The following is a 15921-nucleotide window of genomic DNA, read 5'->3' as shown; positions in this document are numbered from 1 at the left end:
AAGGTAAGCAACAAAGCATGTCTGCCAGTCAATCCCTCTGACCCACTCATGCTTTTTCTTATATATATCTGAATGGCCCAGTTCAGTGTTTATGGCTGATTCCCACACATTCACTGTTCATTCCAGATTGGCTGCATTGCACATGCTAGAGGATAGGGATTAAGACAGCTTTAAGCTTTATGTTCGTATTGCTGCAAGATATCTCAGTTTCCCAGTTCCAACTTTCAGCTATAAACAACAAAAAGAAAACACGAGCCTAGAACAGTTTAATGAATCTCAAAAACTTTCACTATTCCCACTCGAGACTGTCACCACTACCACATGTTCAAATGTGGTGACAGTCTCGAGTGAGAATAGTGAAAGTTTTTGACATTCATTAAACTGTTCTAGGCTCGTGTTTTCACATGAGTGAAACTCAATACTGGCACGCACCCCTGTTCTATGTTTTAGGTTATGCTACCACCTAGGGGAAAAACACTGTAAAACACACCTTACCAGAGACACCCACCTTGTCTGGATTTAGGAATATTGTTGTAACAACAATGATCTGCTGTTTTGTAATCCTAACACAGTCATCAACTATAGCAAGGGGCTTTCCAAACTTTCTTGACTCAAGGTCCCCCTTGACATAAAGCACCCTAACAGATTCCATTGGAAAGAGGAATGAAGTTCTCCTCGCAATGGCCCGCATGTTGTTGCATGGTTCATGGTGCTAGTGCGAGCCCAGGAAATGGAGATTATAAATGCACAATACAGGTGCTGTCAAGGTAGCAGAAGTGTTACTTTCATAAACCCTGATCACAGCAACAGCGCTCATATAAATACACTGGGGGGATACTGTGTCAGTTCATTCGGTAGAGAATATTCCTATCTGTGCGGCGGCCCTCCTGAAATCATTGTGGCCCTCGGGGTTCTCCAGCCCTCAGAAGCAGTCTCTTCCACACCTAACACGGTGCATTATATAGATACCTGAGCACAACGTACCCACCTTTAGAGTACTGTTGAGGGTTCTGATCTGGTGCAGCTTATCGTTGACAGCTTGGTTTTTGCAGCGCTTAATGAAAGACTTCCTAAACTCCTTTCGGGTTGAAGGCTTGCGCTCACCAATAGGAGACAAGCTTGCTTGTTCCAAGGACTTGTACAGTTTTTCCATTTCATCCGAAGAGGCTGGTTCTGGAACTGTATAGAATGCACCTCATTAATACGCAGAGCACGGGTGAACAGCATTGTTACCACAGTGGCATTAAACACATTGATATTTATAGTGTCAAGGGTTTGATAAGCCAGCATGCAGTTCATTTACCCTCACCAGGTTCATTCAGGCCTGGCTGAGATAAACATATTACATTAAATTATCATTTAAAGAAATACTTTCACCATTAAAAACAATGCTAGGACTTCAGGTTATTTACTACCTGCTATCAAATCTTTTTTTGTCCATTAAAATCCCATCTCCTTTTCTTCTCACAGCAGTTGCACGGTGGATAATACATCTCTGGTGAAATCCCTGGTGATTGAGCCTGTTTGCGTTTCTAATGTAATGTATGCTTTTTCACAGAAGCCAACACATTTCACTGTACACTAGGGAATGACATCCTCATGTGATTATCGCAGCGGCTTCGGCACACTTAGAGCAATTTAACACTAATCACTGTTTAGGACAGGCTCCCTATCTACTGTAATATCTCAAATTGCAGCCCTGGGAAGAGCTCTAGAAGAGGAGAATAAAATCAAAAGCAAAGGTTGATGGAATAATAATATAATTAGTACTTTCAATCTGTTCTACAAATTAACAACAGCCAGCAAACTTGTAGCACTGATTGTTAAGATTTATAGAATAAATTACATTACTCATTTAAACAGCAACATTCAAAAGCACTTTGCAGCACAGAAACTCCAAGATACCTTTTAATGGTTGGAAGATAAATACGTCTTAACTATTATTATTATTACAATTGATTTCATAAAGAGGAAAGAGTCTAATATTATTTTGTGTTTAGGTGAAAAAAAACACAAAACTTTAACCCTTAAAGATTAAGTATAGAGTTACAAACCATACAATGCTACTCGTCGCCATGTGTTGCTAGAGCTGTTTAAATACCATACCTGTAATTTTTCTTTTCATTGTTAATATCTGGACAACTTTACACGTATAACTTTAAAGTAATGTTTCAAAGCTCTTTTCAAAATGTCCGCTCTAGTGCACTCATCATGTGCAGATTATTGCCCACATTGTCAAACAGGTAAGACAGCAACAACAATCCATGATGTGGTACGGAAGAAAAAAAAACAAAAAACAGAGCTCTTCCTGCAGTGATTTAGAGGACAGATTTCAAACCCCAGTGCACAAAGCAGACATTTTGAAAAGGGCTTTCAAACTAAATTTAAAGTGTAAAAAGATGTCAAGATGTGAACAATGAAAAGAATAAGTACGGGTACATTATTTGAACAGCTGCAGCAACAATTGTGGATGTTTCATGCCATATTTGTCTGCACCCCACTACTCACTCATTAAGCTTTAATAAAGAATCTCAAGCTTTCATATTAAAACACAGCTACTGATAGAATCTATAGCAGTATTTTCAAAGTTCGCAAAGGGATATATAGTATTCTAGGACCCCCTTTGTAAATGAGGCCTTGGTCTCAATGGGTAAAAGTCACGGTTAAATAAATCAAATAAAAATATCCAAACCGTCTGGAAGTGGAAGGATTCGGTGGAATTGTGATAAGCTCCTTCTCACATGGAAATATCAAGTGATCCAGTGACTGATTCAAAAGGGCCACCTGACACTGTGCAGCCATTGGACAGCAGTATTAATTCAGAATCAACAGTGCCACTGGTCCATCCACTAGATGGAGCTCTTCACAAGGGTCCTCAGAGGACGCTGTGGGAACGAGAGCTGCAATACTGTGGATATTTGCAAAAATAATGAGTTATAAGGATAATTTCCTGTTAATTAATGACCAGGATTTGCACCACTGAACTTGTCAATCATTTTGCTCTATCGGTCCATACATTCACTGTACTGTAACTAACCCTTAGCAGTCCATTTATTCAGCGTTGTCAGGCGTGTCCGGTCCAATTTATTTTCACACACGCCGTTTATTTTACACGCTGCTGTTTATATATATATATATATATATATATATATATATATATATTTATTTTTTTTTTGAGTAAAACAAGTTTAAAAGGCACTGCATGGCAAAAGGACACCAGCATTGCATCTCCAGCCAAGCCCCACCCCTGGTTCGCTGTATTTTTCACATACCTCTTTATAAACCGATAAATCCTCTCCTGATCATTCGGTTTATCACCAAACTCCTCAATAATGTGATCCAAGTAATTATTTTATTACCATAACATCTAAAAAAGCTCCACAAATGTCTGTGATATTTTGAGCGCTGGATGCGGAAGCAGCTACCTCTTTTGTTAGGTGTCCGTGTTCTCTCTATGGTGCAGGGGCTATCTGCATACCTCAGATACGCCTTTTTTATTTTTTTGGCTCTTAACGGTCTCATTCGGCCATTGAAAGGTTTTCTTTGCTTTTTCCAGAGAAACAATGACTAGAGACCCGCGCGTTACATCTTTTTGATGATTTCGGACAGGGGCTCGACATCGGACTGGAAAGAGAAAATTGTAATCAATGTGAATGACCACGAAATGGACAGACTGTCATTGTCATTTCTTCCTTCTGTTGAAACCAGGAGCAAAACAGGGCCAACTGAGCATTCAGGTAAATAGGTTAACAGGTCTGCCGTGCTGTTGTCGACCTCAGGTAAATAGGTTAACAGGTCTGCCGTGCTGTTGTCGACCCCAGGTAAATAGGTTGCTTGGATGTTTACACACCTTGTCCTTCACCAGTCCCAGATCTTCATGGCTAGCAAGCACAGATTCAATGACATTGTACCCCCTTGGTGATTTATGTATTTTATGGCTGTGGTAGTGTTGGTGATAATTTAAAACTATTTTGCTTAAAACTGGTGCAAAGTGCCTTAATGCTAGAAAAATTGCCAGCAGTTCTAGATGTGGAGGTGACAGTGCCTTGTACCTGAGCTTCCCCTAAGTGTGCTCCCCAACCCAGTAGCAAGGCATCTGTAGACAAGCGGAGAGTCAGAGGTAGTGGAGAGAGCTATAGTCCCATTTACCCTAGGTGAGAGACCCCACCATCTTGCTTCTACTGCCACACCTCAAGAAACCTTTATGCGGCTGGAATCTGGAAGCGTTGGGTTGCAAGTAGGGATGCAAGGATTCGGATTCGACCGAATACTTAGGATTCGGTGAACTGAATCCGAATCCTATATCCGCCCAGACGCACATCCAGTTCGGTTCTTTAAATAAAAGACACGAATCCGGTATTGAATGTAACTGTTATATTTAATAACAGGAACATGTTTGGTGAACTTTGGCAAGGCTCTCAACTCACTATTACTAGTGGTGCACAAACTAAACACAGGCAGCTGCTGATGTTACTAAACGGGGCACGTTTTTATGGAAGAGAGACAATATTCTGGCACCAACAAGGATTATTTAAGATCTCTGGGAAAGAGATCAGTTTGTTCTCCTGACCCAAGCAACTGGGAGTTCAGTTGGTGTGTGGAGATCATCTGACTAGGTAAGAAATAATATTTCAGTAATTTAGCTGCAATGTAACTAATACAGTATGCTGGATTGTACAGGTTACCACAGTTATAATGCATCAGCCGGGATGGAAAAAGAGGACCTTGTTTTGAGACTATAGCTCCAGCAACTTCAAAGCCACTCCGATAAGAACTGGAACTATGAGACCAGAGAAAAAGCTGACTGGAATCTTACTGCAGACCTCCTTAAAGGTGTACGTTTAGCCTTCAAAGCTTTTTCCTTTACAGTTTTTCAAAGCCCTATAATTACCAAAACTTTTGGCAAAACATAGATTATAATTAGCATTTACAGAAAAACCTTATATATCAATTTTTGTAATCTAGAGCTAATTTAGTTGACTCTAATCACATAAGAAGCAATAAGGGTTGCTTTTAGATTCTAATTGCAAACTGTTTTAAGATACAGATCTGGGTTCAGGCCTGGGCAATGGCTGTTTTAAAGGGAACCACAGCTATCAAGCAGCAATGTCACATGCACACATTTATTTTGGCTGCTACCATAGAGAATGAACAGTAAGTATTGAGCAATAGGAGAAAACTTTCCATCTTTAACAGAAAAGCCTGGAGCCAAAAATACCCACACAGAGTCGAGTGTTCTGTGTGCCTCCCCACTGCCTGTAAAGAGATCACTCCTGGACTACCAAGCAAGCAAACATTCCACTTGACAGGTCCACAGAGTCGAGTGTTCTGTGTGCCTCCCCACTGCCTGTAAAGAGATCACTCCTGGACTACCAAGCAAGCAAACATTCCACTTGACAGCTCTGCAGCTCCAAGTAAAATGGTCACATTTTGGAAACCTACCCCTGTTTACTGATTTCTGAAATTATTACTATTTTTGTTTTTAGTGAAATCTGACCTTAGCCAGGATGCAGGAAGTGTGGTCTCTGCACTTCTCTTATATGTATTGTGCAATTCTATTAATACACAAATGCAGCAAAGGCAACCGATAAACTTCCGGACACAATGCAACTGATGTCACTCACTGCAGGAGTGCACTAGACTGAAGGTCTTCATAGTACCTTCCAAACTGTCCACACATGTTCTGTCCCTAACACTGCGCTGCAGTACATAGTTGGGCTCCTCTGCTGCAGTATAGATTCCTAGGTGGCAGCAGCATTACTCTCTGTGACAGCAATGCTATGTCTGTTGACTCTGAAATGATGACTTGGAAATAGGCATCTAGTCATACATAAAGGGGGCTAATTTAATGATGTATACAGTGGCAGATTTGAATACCAATTTAACAAGCTGTTTCTCTGCAGTCCTTTTCGTCATTGTATTTGTATTGTATGTGGTAGTGGTTGCACAACGAGATGTAGATCTACTGCTGCTTAGATCACTAACAAAGACCGCAAAGACATCTTCACATAGACTGCCATATAATAGCCATACCTAACGAATGTGAAAAGATAAAGAGCCGTTTGACACACTGTGATGGTTATAATGATACGCTAAGGCAACAACACTGTGCACACACACTCCATTGTGATATTCAGCTCCTGTGGAGAAGCCCTACAGACCAGACTGTGCTGCTCTAATACTATGGGACTGCATCTCTCTATCTGCTGAGTCTAGTAGATCCTGCATTAACAGTGCTGCTCCACCACTCTCACATAGCCCCAGACTGTGGGACTGCATCTCTCTATCTGCTGAGTCTAGTAGATCCTGCATTAACAGTGCTGCTCCACCTCTCTCATACAGCCCCAGACTGTGGGACTGCATCTCTCTATCTGCTGAGTCTAGTAGATCCTGCATTAACAGTGCTGCTCCACCACTCTCACACAGCCCCAGACTGTGGGACTGCATCTCTCTACCTGCTGAGTCTAGTAGATCCTGCATTAACAGTGCTGCTCCACCACTCTCACATAGCCCCAGACTGTGGGACTGCATCTCTCTATCTGATGAGTCTAGGATTAAACCCTCAAACTATTCTATACTGAAACTTGTATAGTTTCTGTGTTCCTATAATTTGTTGGGTATGGTTCTCTATAATTGTTATGAATTGATATTTGTGTGTTTGATATAGCACCATAGAGAAATGTTTTGAAAAGGTTTGAATGCAATTATTGTACTAGTTATTCCCTTTTGAAAGCTGTATTGAAGTGGCAGTGTCCTGCATTGTGGCATACAGACCACACCTTGTGAATGGATTCATTGTCTTGCTATGTTTTTTGGTATCAAACCTGTTTATCAATGTAAATCTATGGGCCAGGCTACACAAATCTGCGGTGGGATTGTGTCTGAACATGTCTGTTGTAGTCATCATTGTAGCCAGCATTGCAACATAAAGAAAGAGGCACAAACTGTGAGTTCGATGAATGGAGGCTTTGTCTCCATGTCCTAGGGGAGTGAACTTCTGTGTGTTGTCACCACACAAAAAAAAAAAAAACACCCAAAATCCCTGTCCACAATCTGAACAGCTATCAAATGAACTTCCCTCCTACACCTTTCTGGGTTTGTGTTTCACTGTAAATGACTCCACTCAGGTGGCTTTGAGGAGACAGGAATATGAAATCTCTATGCTCTGGAATCACTAATGAGGGGCAAGGGTGTTTGAAAAGACAGTTTAAAAGAAGTATTAAACAAATGAAGAAAATGCAGCAACAGTATTCATTTAGCTACACATCCTACCCCACAACTTCCAAGCAAAAAAAATATTCTAGAAATGTGTAGAAAATTAATTAAAAATAAAAACTGAAATAGCTTGGTTAGATAAGTGTTCACCCCCCTTGTAATAGCAACCCTAAATTAGCTCAGATGTAACCGATCGCCTTCAAAATCTCACACCAAGTTAAGTGGCCTCCACCTGTGTTAAATTATAGTGATTCACATAATTTCAGGATAAATTCAGAAGTTCCTGTAGGTTCCCTCTGCTGGTAGTGCATTTCAAAGCAAAGACTCAACCATGAACACCAAGGAGCTTTCAAAAGAACTCTGGGACAAAGTTGTTGAAAGGCACAGATCAGGGGATGGGCATAAAAAAATATATCAAATATCTTTCAGCATGACAACGACCCAAAGCACACAGCCAAAGCTATGTCCTTGAGTGGCTAAGGAACAAAAAAGTAAACGTCCTCGAGTGGCCCAGTCAGAGCCCCAACCTAAATCCAATCAAAAATTTGTGGCATGACTTGGACTGCTGTCCATCAACGCTCTCCAAGGAACTTGACCGAGCTTGAACAGTTTTGCAAAGAAGAATGGACAAATATTGCTAAATCTAGGTGTGCAAAGTTGGTAGAGACCTATCCCAACAGACTCACAGCTGTAATTGCTGTCAAAGGTGCTTCTACCAAGTATTAACTCAGGGGGGTGGAGACTTATCCAATTATGATCTTTCAGTTTTATATTTTTAATATATCATTTTTTTTCTCAATAAAAACTTTTTTCCCCCTTGGAGTATGGTGTGTAGATAAGTGGAAACAAAATCCTCATTTAAATGCATGAAACTCTGAGGCACTGACACAACAAAATGTGAAAGAAGTTCAAGGGGGTGTAGACTTTCTATAGGCACTGTACATACATACATACATACATACATACATACATACATACATACATACATACATACATACACACATACATACACACCACACACACACACACACACACACACACACACACACACACACACACAGATGTAGGGTGACACAAAGCAGAAGGAGGGTTACTGAAGGAGGATGAACCAGTCTGCCACCAAGAGATGCGTCATGGTAAAGGATCAAACTAGGATCTTACCAGTGAACCGAGCCACAGGGTTATTCACAAACCAGACAGACAGACTAATGGCCTTTGGTCTACCATGAAAAAGTTTCAAAAAGCACCTTGCTTCAGTAACAATAAAAAAAGACATATTGAAATGTTGCCAAGTTGTGTGACTTGTTCAGTTTTTACAGATCTTGACACGTTGAGAGCGGAGTTCTCTTTCCTGTACTGCTAGAGTGCTCTGCAATGTTGAGAGTGGAGTTCTCTTTCCTATACTGCTAGAGCGCTCTGCAGTGTGGAGAGTGGAGTTCTCTTTCCTATACTGCTAGAGCGCTCTGCAGTGTGGAGAGTGGAGTTCTCTTTCCTATACTGCTAGAGCGCTCTGCAGTGTTGAGAGTGGAGTTCTCTTTCCTATACTGCTAGAGCGCTCTGCAGTGTTGAGAGTGGAGTTCTCTTTCCTATACTGCTAGAGTGCTCTGCAGTGTTGAGAGTGGAGTTCTTTTTCCTATACTGCTAGAGCGGAGTTCTTTTTCCTATACTGCTAGAGCACTCTGCAGTGTGGAGAGTGGAGTTCTTTTTCCTATACTGCTAGAGCGCTCTGCAGTGTTGAGAGTGGAGTTCTCTTTCCTATACTGCTAGAGCGCTCTGCAGTGTTGAGAGTGGAGTTCTCTTTCCTATACTGCTAGAGCGGAGTTCTTTTTCCTATACTGCTAGAGCAGTGTTGAGAGTGGAGCTCTGCAGTGTGGAGAGTGGAGTTCTCTTTCCTATACTGCTAGAGCGCTCTGCAGTGTTGAGAGTGGAGTTCTCTTTCCTATACTGCTAGAGCGCTCTGCAGTGTTGAGAGTGGAGTTCTCTTTCCTATACTGCTAGAGCGCTCTGCAGTGTTGAGAGTGGAGTTCTCTTTCCTATACTGCTAGAGCGCTCTGCAGTGTTGAGAGTGGAGTTCTCTTTCCTATACTGCTAGAGCGCTCTGCAGTGTTGAGAGTGGAGTTCTCTTTCCTATACTGCTAGAGCGCTCTGCAGTGTGGAGAGTGGAGTTCTCTTTCCTATACTGCTAGAGCGCTCTGCAGTGTTGAGAGTGGAGTTCTCTTTCCTATACTGCTAGAGCGCTCTGCAGTGTTGAGAGTGGAGTTCTCTTTCCTATACTGCTAGAGCGCTCTGCAGTGTTGAGAGTGGAGTTCTCTTTCCTATACTGCTAGAGCGCTCTGCAGTGTTGAGAGTGGAGTTCTCTTTCCTATACTGCTAGAGTGCTCTGCAGTGTTGAGAGTGGAGTTCTCTTTCCTATACTGCTAGAGCGCTCTGCAGTGTTGAGAGTGGAGTTCTCTTTCCTATACTGCTAGAGCGCTCTGCAGTGTTGAGAGTGGAGTTCTCTTTCCTATACTGCTAGAGCAGCTCTGCAGTGTTGAGAGTGGAGTTCTCTTTCCTATACTGCTAGAGTGCTCTGCAGTGTTGAGAGTGGAGTTCTCTTTCCTATACTGCTAGAGTGCTCTGCAGTGTTGAGAGTGGAGTTCTCTTTCCTATACTGCTAGAGCGCTCTGCAGTGTTGAGAGTGGAGTTCTCTTTTTCCTATACTGCTAGAGTGGAGTTCTCTTTCCTATACTGCTAGAGTGCTCTGCAGTGTGGAGAGTGGAGTTCTCTTTCCTATACTGCTAGAGCGCTCTGCAGTGTTGAGAGTGGAGTTCTCTTTCCTATACTGCTAGAGCGCTCTGCAGTGTTGAGAGTGGAGTTCTCTTTCCTATACTGCTAGAGCGCTCTGCAGTGTTGAGAGTGGAGTTCTCTTTCCTATACTGCTAGAGCGCTCTGCAGTGTTGAGAGTGGAGTTCTCTTTCCTATACTGCTAGAGTGCTCTGCAGTGTTGAGAGTGGAGTTCTCTTTCCTATACTGCTAGAGCGCTCTGCAGTGTTGAGAGTGGAGTTCTCTTTCCTATACTGCTAGAGCGCTCTGCAGTGTTGAGAGTGGAGTTCTCTTTCCTATACTGCTAGAGTGCTCTGCAGTGTTGAGAGTGGAGTTCTCTTTCCTATACTGCTAGAGTGCTCTGCAGTGTTGAGAGTGGAGTTCTCTTTCCTATACTGCTAGAGCGCTCTGCAGTGTTGAGAGTGGAGTTCTCTTTCCTATACTGCTAGAGCGCTCTGCAGTGTTGAGAGTGGCAGTGTTGAGAGTGGAGTTCTCTTTCCTATACTGCTAGAGCACTCTGCAGTGTTGAGAGTGGAGTTCTCTTTCCTATACTGCTAGAGTGCTCTGCAGTGTTGAGAGTGGAGTTCTCTTTCCTATACTGCTAGAGTGCTCTGCAGTGTTGAGAGTGGAGTTCTCTTTCCTATACTGCTAGAGCGCTCTGCAGTGTTGAGAGTGGAGTTCTCTTTCCTATACTGCTAGAGCACTCTGCAGTGTTGAGAGTGGAGTTCTCTTTCCTATACTGCTAGAGCGCTCTGCAGTGTTGAGAGTGGAGTTCTCTTTCCTATACTGCTAGAGCGCTCTGCAGTGTTGAGAGTGGAGTTCTCTTTCCTATACTGCTAGAGCGCTCTGCAGTGTTGAGAGTGGAGTTCTCTTTCCTATACTGCTAGAGCGCTCTGCAGTGTTGAGAGTGGAGTTCTCTTTCCTATACTGCTAGAGCGCTCTGCAGTGTTGAGAGTGGAGTTCTCTTTCCTATACTGCTAGAGCGCTCTGCAGTGTTGAGAGTGGAGTTCTCTTTCCTATACTGCTAGAGCGCTCTGCAGTGTTGAGAGTGGAGTTCTCTTTCCTATACTGCTAGAGTGCTCTGCAGTGTGGAGAGCGGAGTTCTCTTTCCTATACTGCTACAGTGCTCTGCAGTGTTGAGAGTGGAGTTCTCTTTCCTATACTACTACAGCTCTCTGCAGTGTTAAGTGGAGTTCTTTTTGTAGACATGTATTCAGGTCTGTATTGTTAAGAGTTATAATAACTTCATGACAGCACTGCCCTTGTATGTCATTTTTGTGAAGGTGTCACTGTTTTTGAGTTGTAATTATGTGAACATTTGAAAGAACTGTGTCAGTGCTGAAGCTGACCACCCTTGTATGTGGCATTTGCATTATTTCTGAAGGCAACACCGATACAGAACGAGGAATTGCTGGATTAAGATGTCCTAAGCAGACCAGTATCTAAGAGCTTTTATTGAAAAAAGACATGCTTACCGCTTTCCACAGACCCAAGCAAAGAGACTTCCTTCGCAGGGTCTGCACAGCTGGTGGGGTTGAGCAGCTCTTCAAGGGGAGAGTCCTGAGATCTGCTTATTGTATTTAGTGAAGAGTCCCCCGCAGGATCACTGCTGTCAGGCTGAGGGTGTTTGGAGTGAATCTGCACAGAGCAAGTGAGCGACTGCCCGGCCTTGGAGGCTTGTGAGCTGTTAATGATGTCGAGCCATGACTGGCGATCCTCATAGACTGCTTTAGAGACAGAAGCGTCAGAGCCCTGAGAAGTGAGGGTGCTGCTGGGGGAGGTGGAGGGGTCGCGGCCTGCACCTGGAGGAGTTGAGGAATATGGAGGCGGGAGGGTTTCCTCCTGTTTGCACAAAGTACACAGATACTTGCAGTCAATGCAAAAGCACTTCAAAATCCTGCTGGACTCAATAACCCACATATGAAGCTGAAGCACGATTTCAGTTTCCTCAAAAACATGTCTGGGCTGTATGATTATCTCTGGCTAGCAGTATTGGTATGTGTCTCTATTGTGAAACAGTGGGTGGGAAATGTATTTATTTAATACATTCAACAACTACAAATAATAACAAATACAAATGTGTGTATTTATGACACAGTCAGGGTGCTTTATAAAAGTCTTTACTCTAAAGTGCAATTGCATTTTTTTATTAAATTAATTATATAAAATATATATATTATATATATATATATATATATATATATATATATATTATATATATATATATATATATATATATATAACAACCAACTCAGAAGAGCTGAAAAGTGTTTCTATGTAGTTTCATACTTGTTTTGTACCGGTTTGTTTTCTTTTATTAAAAATGGGCTGAATTTAACTCTGTGGTAAAGACATTAATACCCAGTGTAGTGTATTGTATATATTGCCTTGGAAGGCAGGATATTCGTATATAGAGCAGGTATTATAGGAATGTCATTCTGCCAGGTGCTCATTGTAATGATAGAAAGCTCTATGCAATTGTCCCCTGAAGTCAAATGAATACCACAAAGCTTAAGAAAACAGAGAGAAAATACGTACAGGCTTAACTGCAGAGTGCACTGAATAGGGTGGGGGTGGTGTGTCGACTGTCAGGTCCGAGTCTTCATGATCACTTTCACTCCAACAGTCTTGACTCACTGAAAAAATACAGCATTAGTTAGCCCCGGGCCTATCAGGATATATTACTGAAGCACATACAGCAGAAATACCATCAGTGTCCCCAGTGAAGGATAACATCATATTTCATTCATAATTGAATTGAATAATCTATGAACATGATGACAAGGTACAGGAAAGGCTTGCCTAAGAAGGAAGCAGCAGGTTCAGGAAACGTCGCGCTCCACATCCCCACCTGTTACTACAACTGTTTAAACAACATGCCTGCCATTTCTCTCTTCATCGTTAACCAGCAGACAGCTTTTTACCCTTGCAACTTTAGTGAAGGATCATTGCCCACATTATCAAACAGGGAACACAGCAATAACGATCCATGATGTGGTACAGAACACAAAAGCCACTGCACTTGTTACGGGTGTTTTGTTTTGTTTGGTTTTTTTTAAATCGCAGTGATTTAGAGGACAGATCCCAAACCCCAGTCCACTGGAGCGGCCATTTTGAAAAGAGCTTTGAAACAGACTTTACAGTTCTAAGTGTACAAAGTTGACAGGATGTTAACAATGAAAATAACAATGACAGGTATGTTATTTAAACAGCTCTAGCAACACATGGGGGCGTGGAACGCTGTATTTAAACAAAGCTGTATTTGCCTGAACCCCGCTGCTTCCTCTTTAAAGGCCAGTTCACAATTAAGGCCCCTTTCTTTGCATGCTGATTTGCTCCTGACTAAAAGAGTAAATTAGAACACTGCATTCACTTAACAAGTTTACTAATTTGGCTAAACGAATAACTTTTTTTATTTTTATTATTTTTTTTATTTTTTAAAGATCTTGGTAATAATTTGTTACACAAAAGTAAACGTCCCTGTAGTATTAGGTGTGTTAAGTTTAGTTGGTTCCTTCCCTTAATAGAGAGGTTTTACGGTTTCTTGTTTTGTAATTTAGTGACTTTTTTCTCCAAAACAAATTAACAGAAAAAAGGACAGTTCTAAAATCTCCAGACTGAGGGATGCCAGAACGTACACTGAAAGTGCTCAATGTTTTTAACTGTCACATATTTACCACACAAGCCCACAATGATTCTCTTTATAGAAGATCTTAATTGGTTATTCATGTCAGCAACGAAAGCAGGAAAGGCGGCTATTTAAATAACCAATATTTCCACAGAACACACCCAAATACTGTACAGTATATATAACATTTACAGAAGAGATTTGTTCTTGTTCACAAGTTAATTGTAGCTGTAGAAACACAGGCAGGCATGTTTTCTACCCTTCACTATACAGTGAATTATTCCAGGACACAATACATTATGCTTATCATCTAGTATTATTGCAGCACACACCCATTGGAGAACCAAAGCAGTATTTGAACCTGTATGCTACCAGCTGAGTCAACAGCAAAATGCTCTCCAGCTGACAAGTAACCCCTTAATCCAATGCATTGGATAGGATGTAGACTGAACCAGTGCATTGGGTAGGATGTATACTGAACCAGTGCATTGGGTAGGATGTATACTGAACCAGTGCATTGGGTAGGATGTACACTGAACCAGTGCCTGGGTAGGATGTGCATTGGGTAGGATGTATACTGAACCAGTGCATTGGGTAGGATGTATACTGAACCAGTGCATTGGGTAGGATGTACACTGAACCAGTGCATTGGGTAGGATGTACACTGAACCAGTGCATTGGGTAGGATGTACACTGAACCAGTGCATTGGGTAGGATGTACACTGAACCAGTGCATGGGTAGGATGTACACTGAACCAGTGCACTGGGTAGGATGTACACTGAACCAGTGCATTGGGTAGGATGTACACTGAACCAGTGCACTGGGTAGGATGTATACTGAACCAGTGCATTGGGTAGGATGTACACTGAACCAGTGCATTGGGTAGGATGTACACTGAACCAGTGCATTGGGTAGGATGTACACTGAACCAGTGCATTGGGTAGGATGTACACTGAACCAGTGCATTGGGTAGGATGTACACTGAACCAGTGCATTGGGTAGGATGTACACTGAACCAGTGCACTGGGTAGGATGTACACTGAACCAGTGCATTGGGTAGGATGTACACTGAACCAGTGCATTGGGTAGGATGTACACTGAACCAGTGCATTGGGTAGGATGAACCAGTGTGGGTACTGAACCAGTGCATTGGGTAGGATGTACACTGAACCAGTGCATTGGGTAGGATGTACACTGAACCAGTGCATTGGGTAGGATGTACACTGAACCAGTGCACTGGGTAGGATGTACACTGAACCAGTGCATTGGGCAGGATGTACACTGAACATGCTTATGCTTTAGGAGTAAGGGCCACGCTATTGTATGTAAATAATACTAAAAAAAGGTGTATATCAGGCCTTTTTTTCAGCCCAAGGCTGGCTTAATTAATGAAATTCTGGAAAACTGTGAGGTAATTGACAGCTGACGATATGCTATAGAAAATATCTGTAGACAAGCATCGAATGGTTATTGAGTTTTCTAGAAATAACATTTTAGAAGCCTTATTGACCTGGCCGTATTGACCTTCTTCCTGTTCTAAAGACTTTACCTTCAGCTGGCTGCTCACACCCGATTGAAGCCAGTCCAAGTTTATTAAGCCATCTGTGTGGAAGAAAAAGGCCAAGATCATTTTAATCAAAAAAATCCTTTCAATGAAAAGGTGTCCTACGTATAAATTGACCCTTGCTTCACGTTTTGAATACTTATAGCACTGTAGTGTAGTCTAGGGTTGTCCTTGTATCACCTGCTAGTATTAGTAACTATCTGTGGTTGTAATGATTTGTATGTGCTTTTTCATAGAGTAGAATAGTACTTTCCAGGAGTATACCGTTTGAGAGCAATGAATAACTAAAGGCTATGCATCTACTATACTGACTTTTAGACAGTTTCATTTGAAATCAAAGATTTATGATTAGCGTTAACTAAAGTCTGCTAGCTTTACCTGGACACTGTGTTTGACTTAACCCATTATACACCATAATCAGACAAATCGGTACAGTTTCCAGACACAACAAACTCAAAAGTAATTTAAAGACTTCAAAATCTACCCCTTATACAAATATACCGTGGTAATGCAGTATTTTGTAAATAGCTATTTTTAATGCATCAAGTACAGCCTGAATAATACGTGTAACTGGCAAACACTGTAATGATAGGGCTACATTATATACAGTGTAAGAGACACTGCGTAGTAGCACTGTAACGCTACACAAGGAAAACTTTTAACACATACTCTAACTGAAAGTTGTTTCTGTGGGTTCCTTTTCTTGTTGCA

At 41.7% G+C, this 15921-nt stretch overlaps 1 protein-coding gene across 2 annotated transcripts in view; it reads right to left on the bottom strand.

The window, feature by feature from the left end:
* Nucleotides 1-15921, bottom strand: part of LOC121317642 (connector enhancer of kinase suppressor of ras 3-like) — an 80331-nt gene that overhangs the window by 1334 nt on the left and 63076 nt on the right. For both annotated transcript variants that reach the window (XM_041253789.1, XM_041253790.1), the window contains 4 exons: nucleotides 15196-15248; nucleotides 12556-12653; nucleotides 11493-11859; nucleotides 989-1179 (listed from right to left, as the gene is read on the bottom strand). In XM_041253789.1, coding sequence (XP_041109723.1) covers nucleotides 989-1179; nucleotides 11493-11859; nucleotides 12556-12653; nucleotides 15196-15248 — 709 coding nt within the window. The remainder of the gene's footprint in view (nucleotides 1-988; nucleotides 1180-11492; nucleotides 11860-12555; nucleotides 12654-15195; nucleotides 15249-15921) is intronic.

This window comes from Polyodon spathula, chromosome 6 (genome assembly GCF_017654505.1).
Source record: "Polyodon spathula isolate WHYD16114869_AA chromosome 6, ASM1765450v1, whole genome shotgun sequence".
Classification (NCBI taxonomy): Eukaryota; Metazoa; Chordata; class Actinopteri; order Acipenseriformes; family Polyodontidae; genus Polyodon; species Polyodon spathula.
This window is presented reverse-complemented; position numbering and strand designations above follow the sequence as displayed.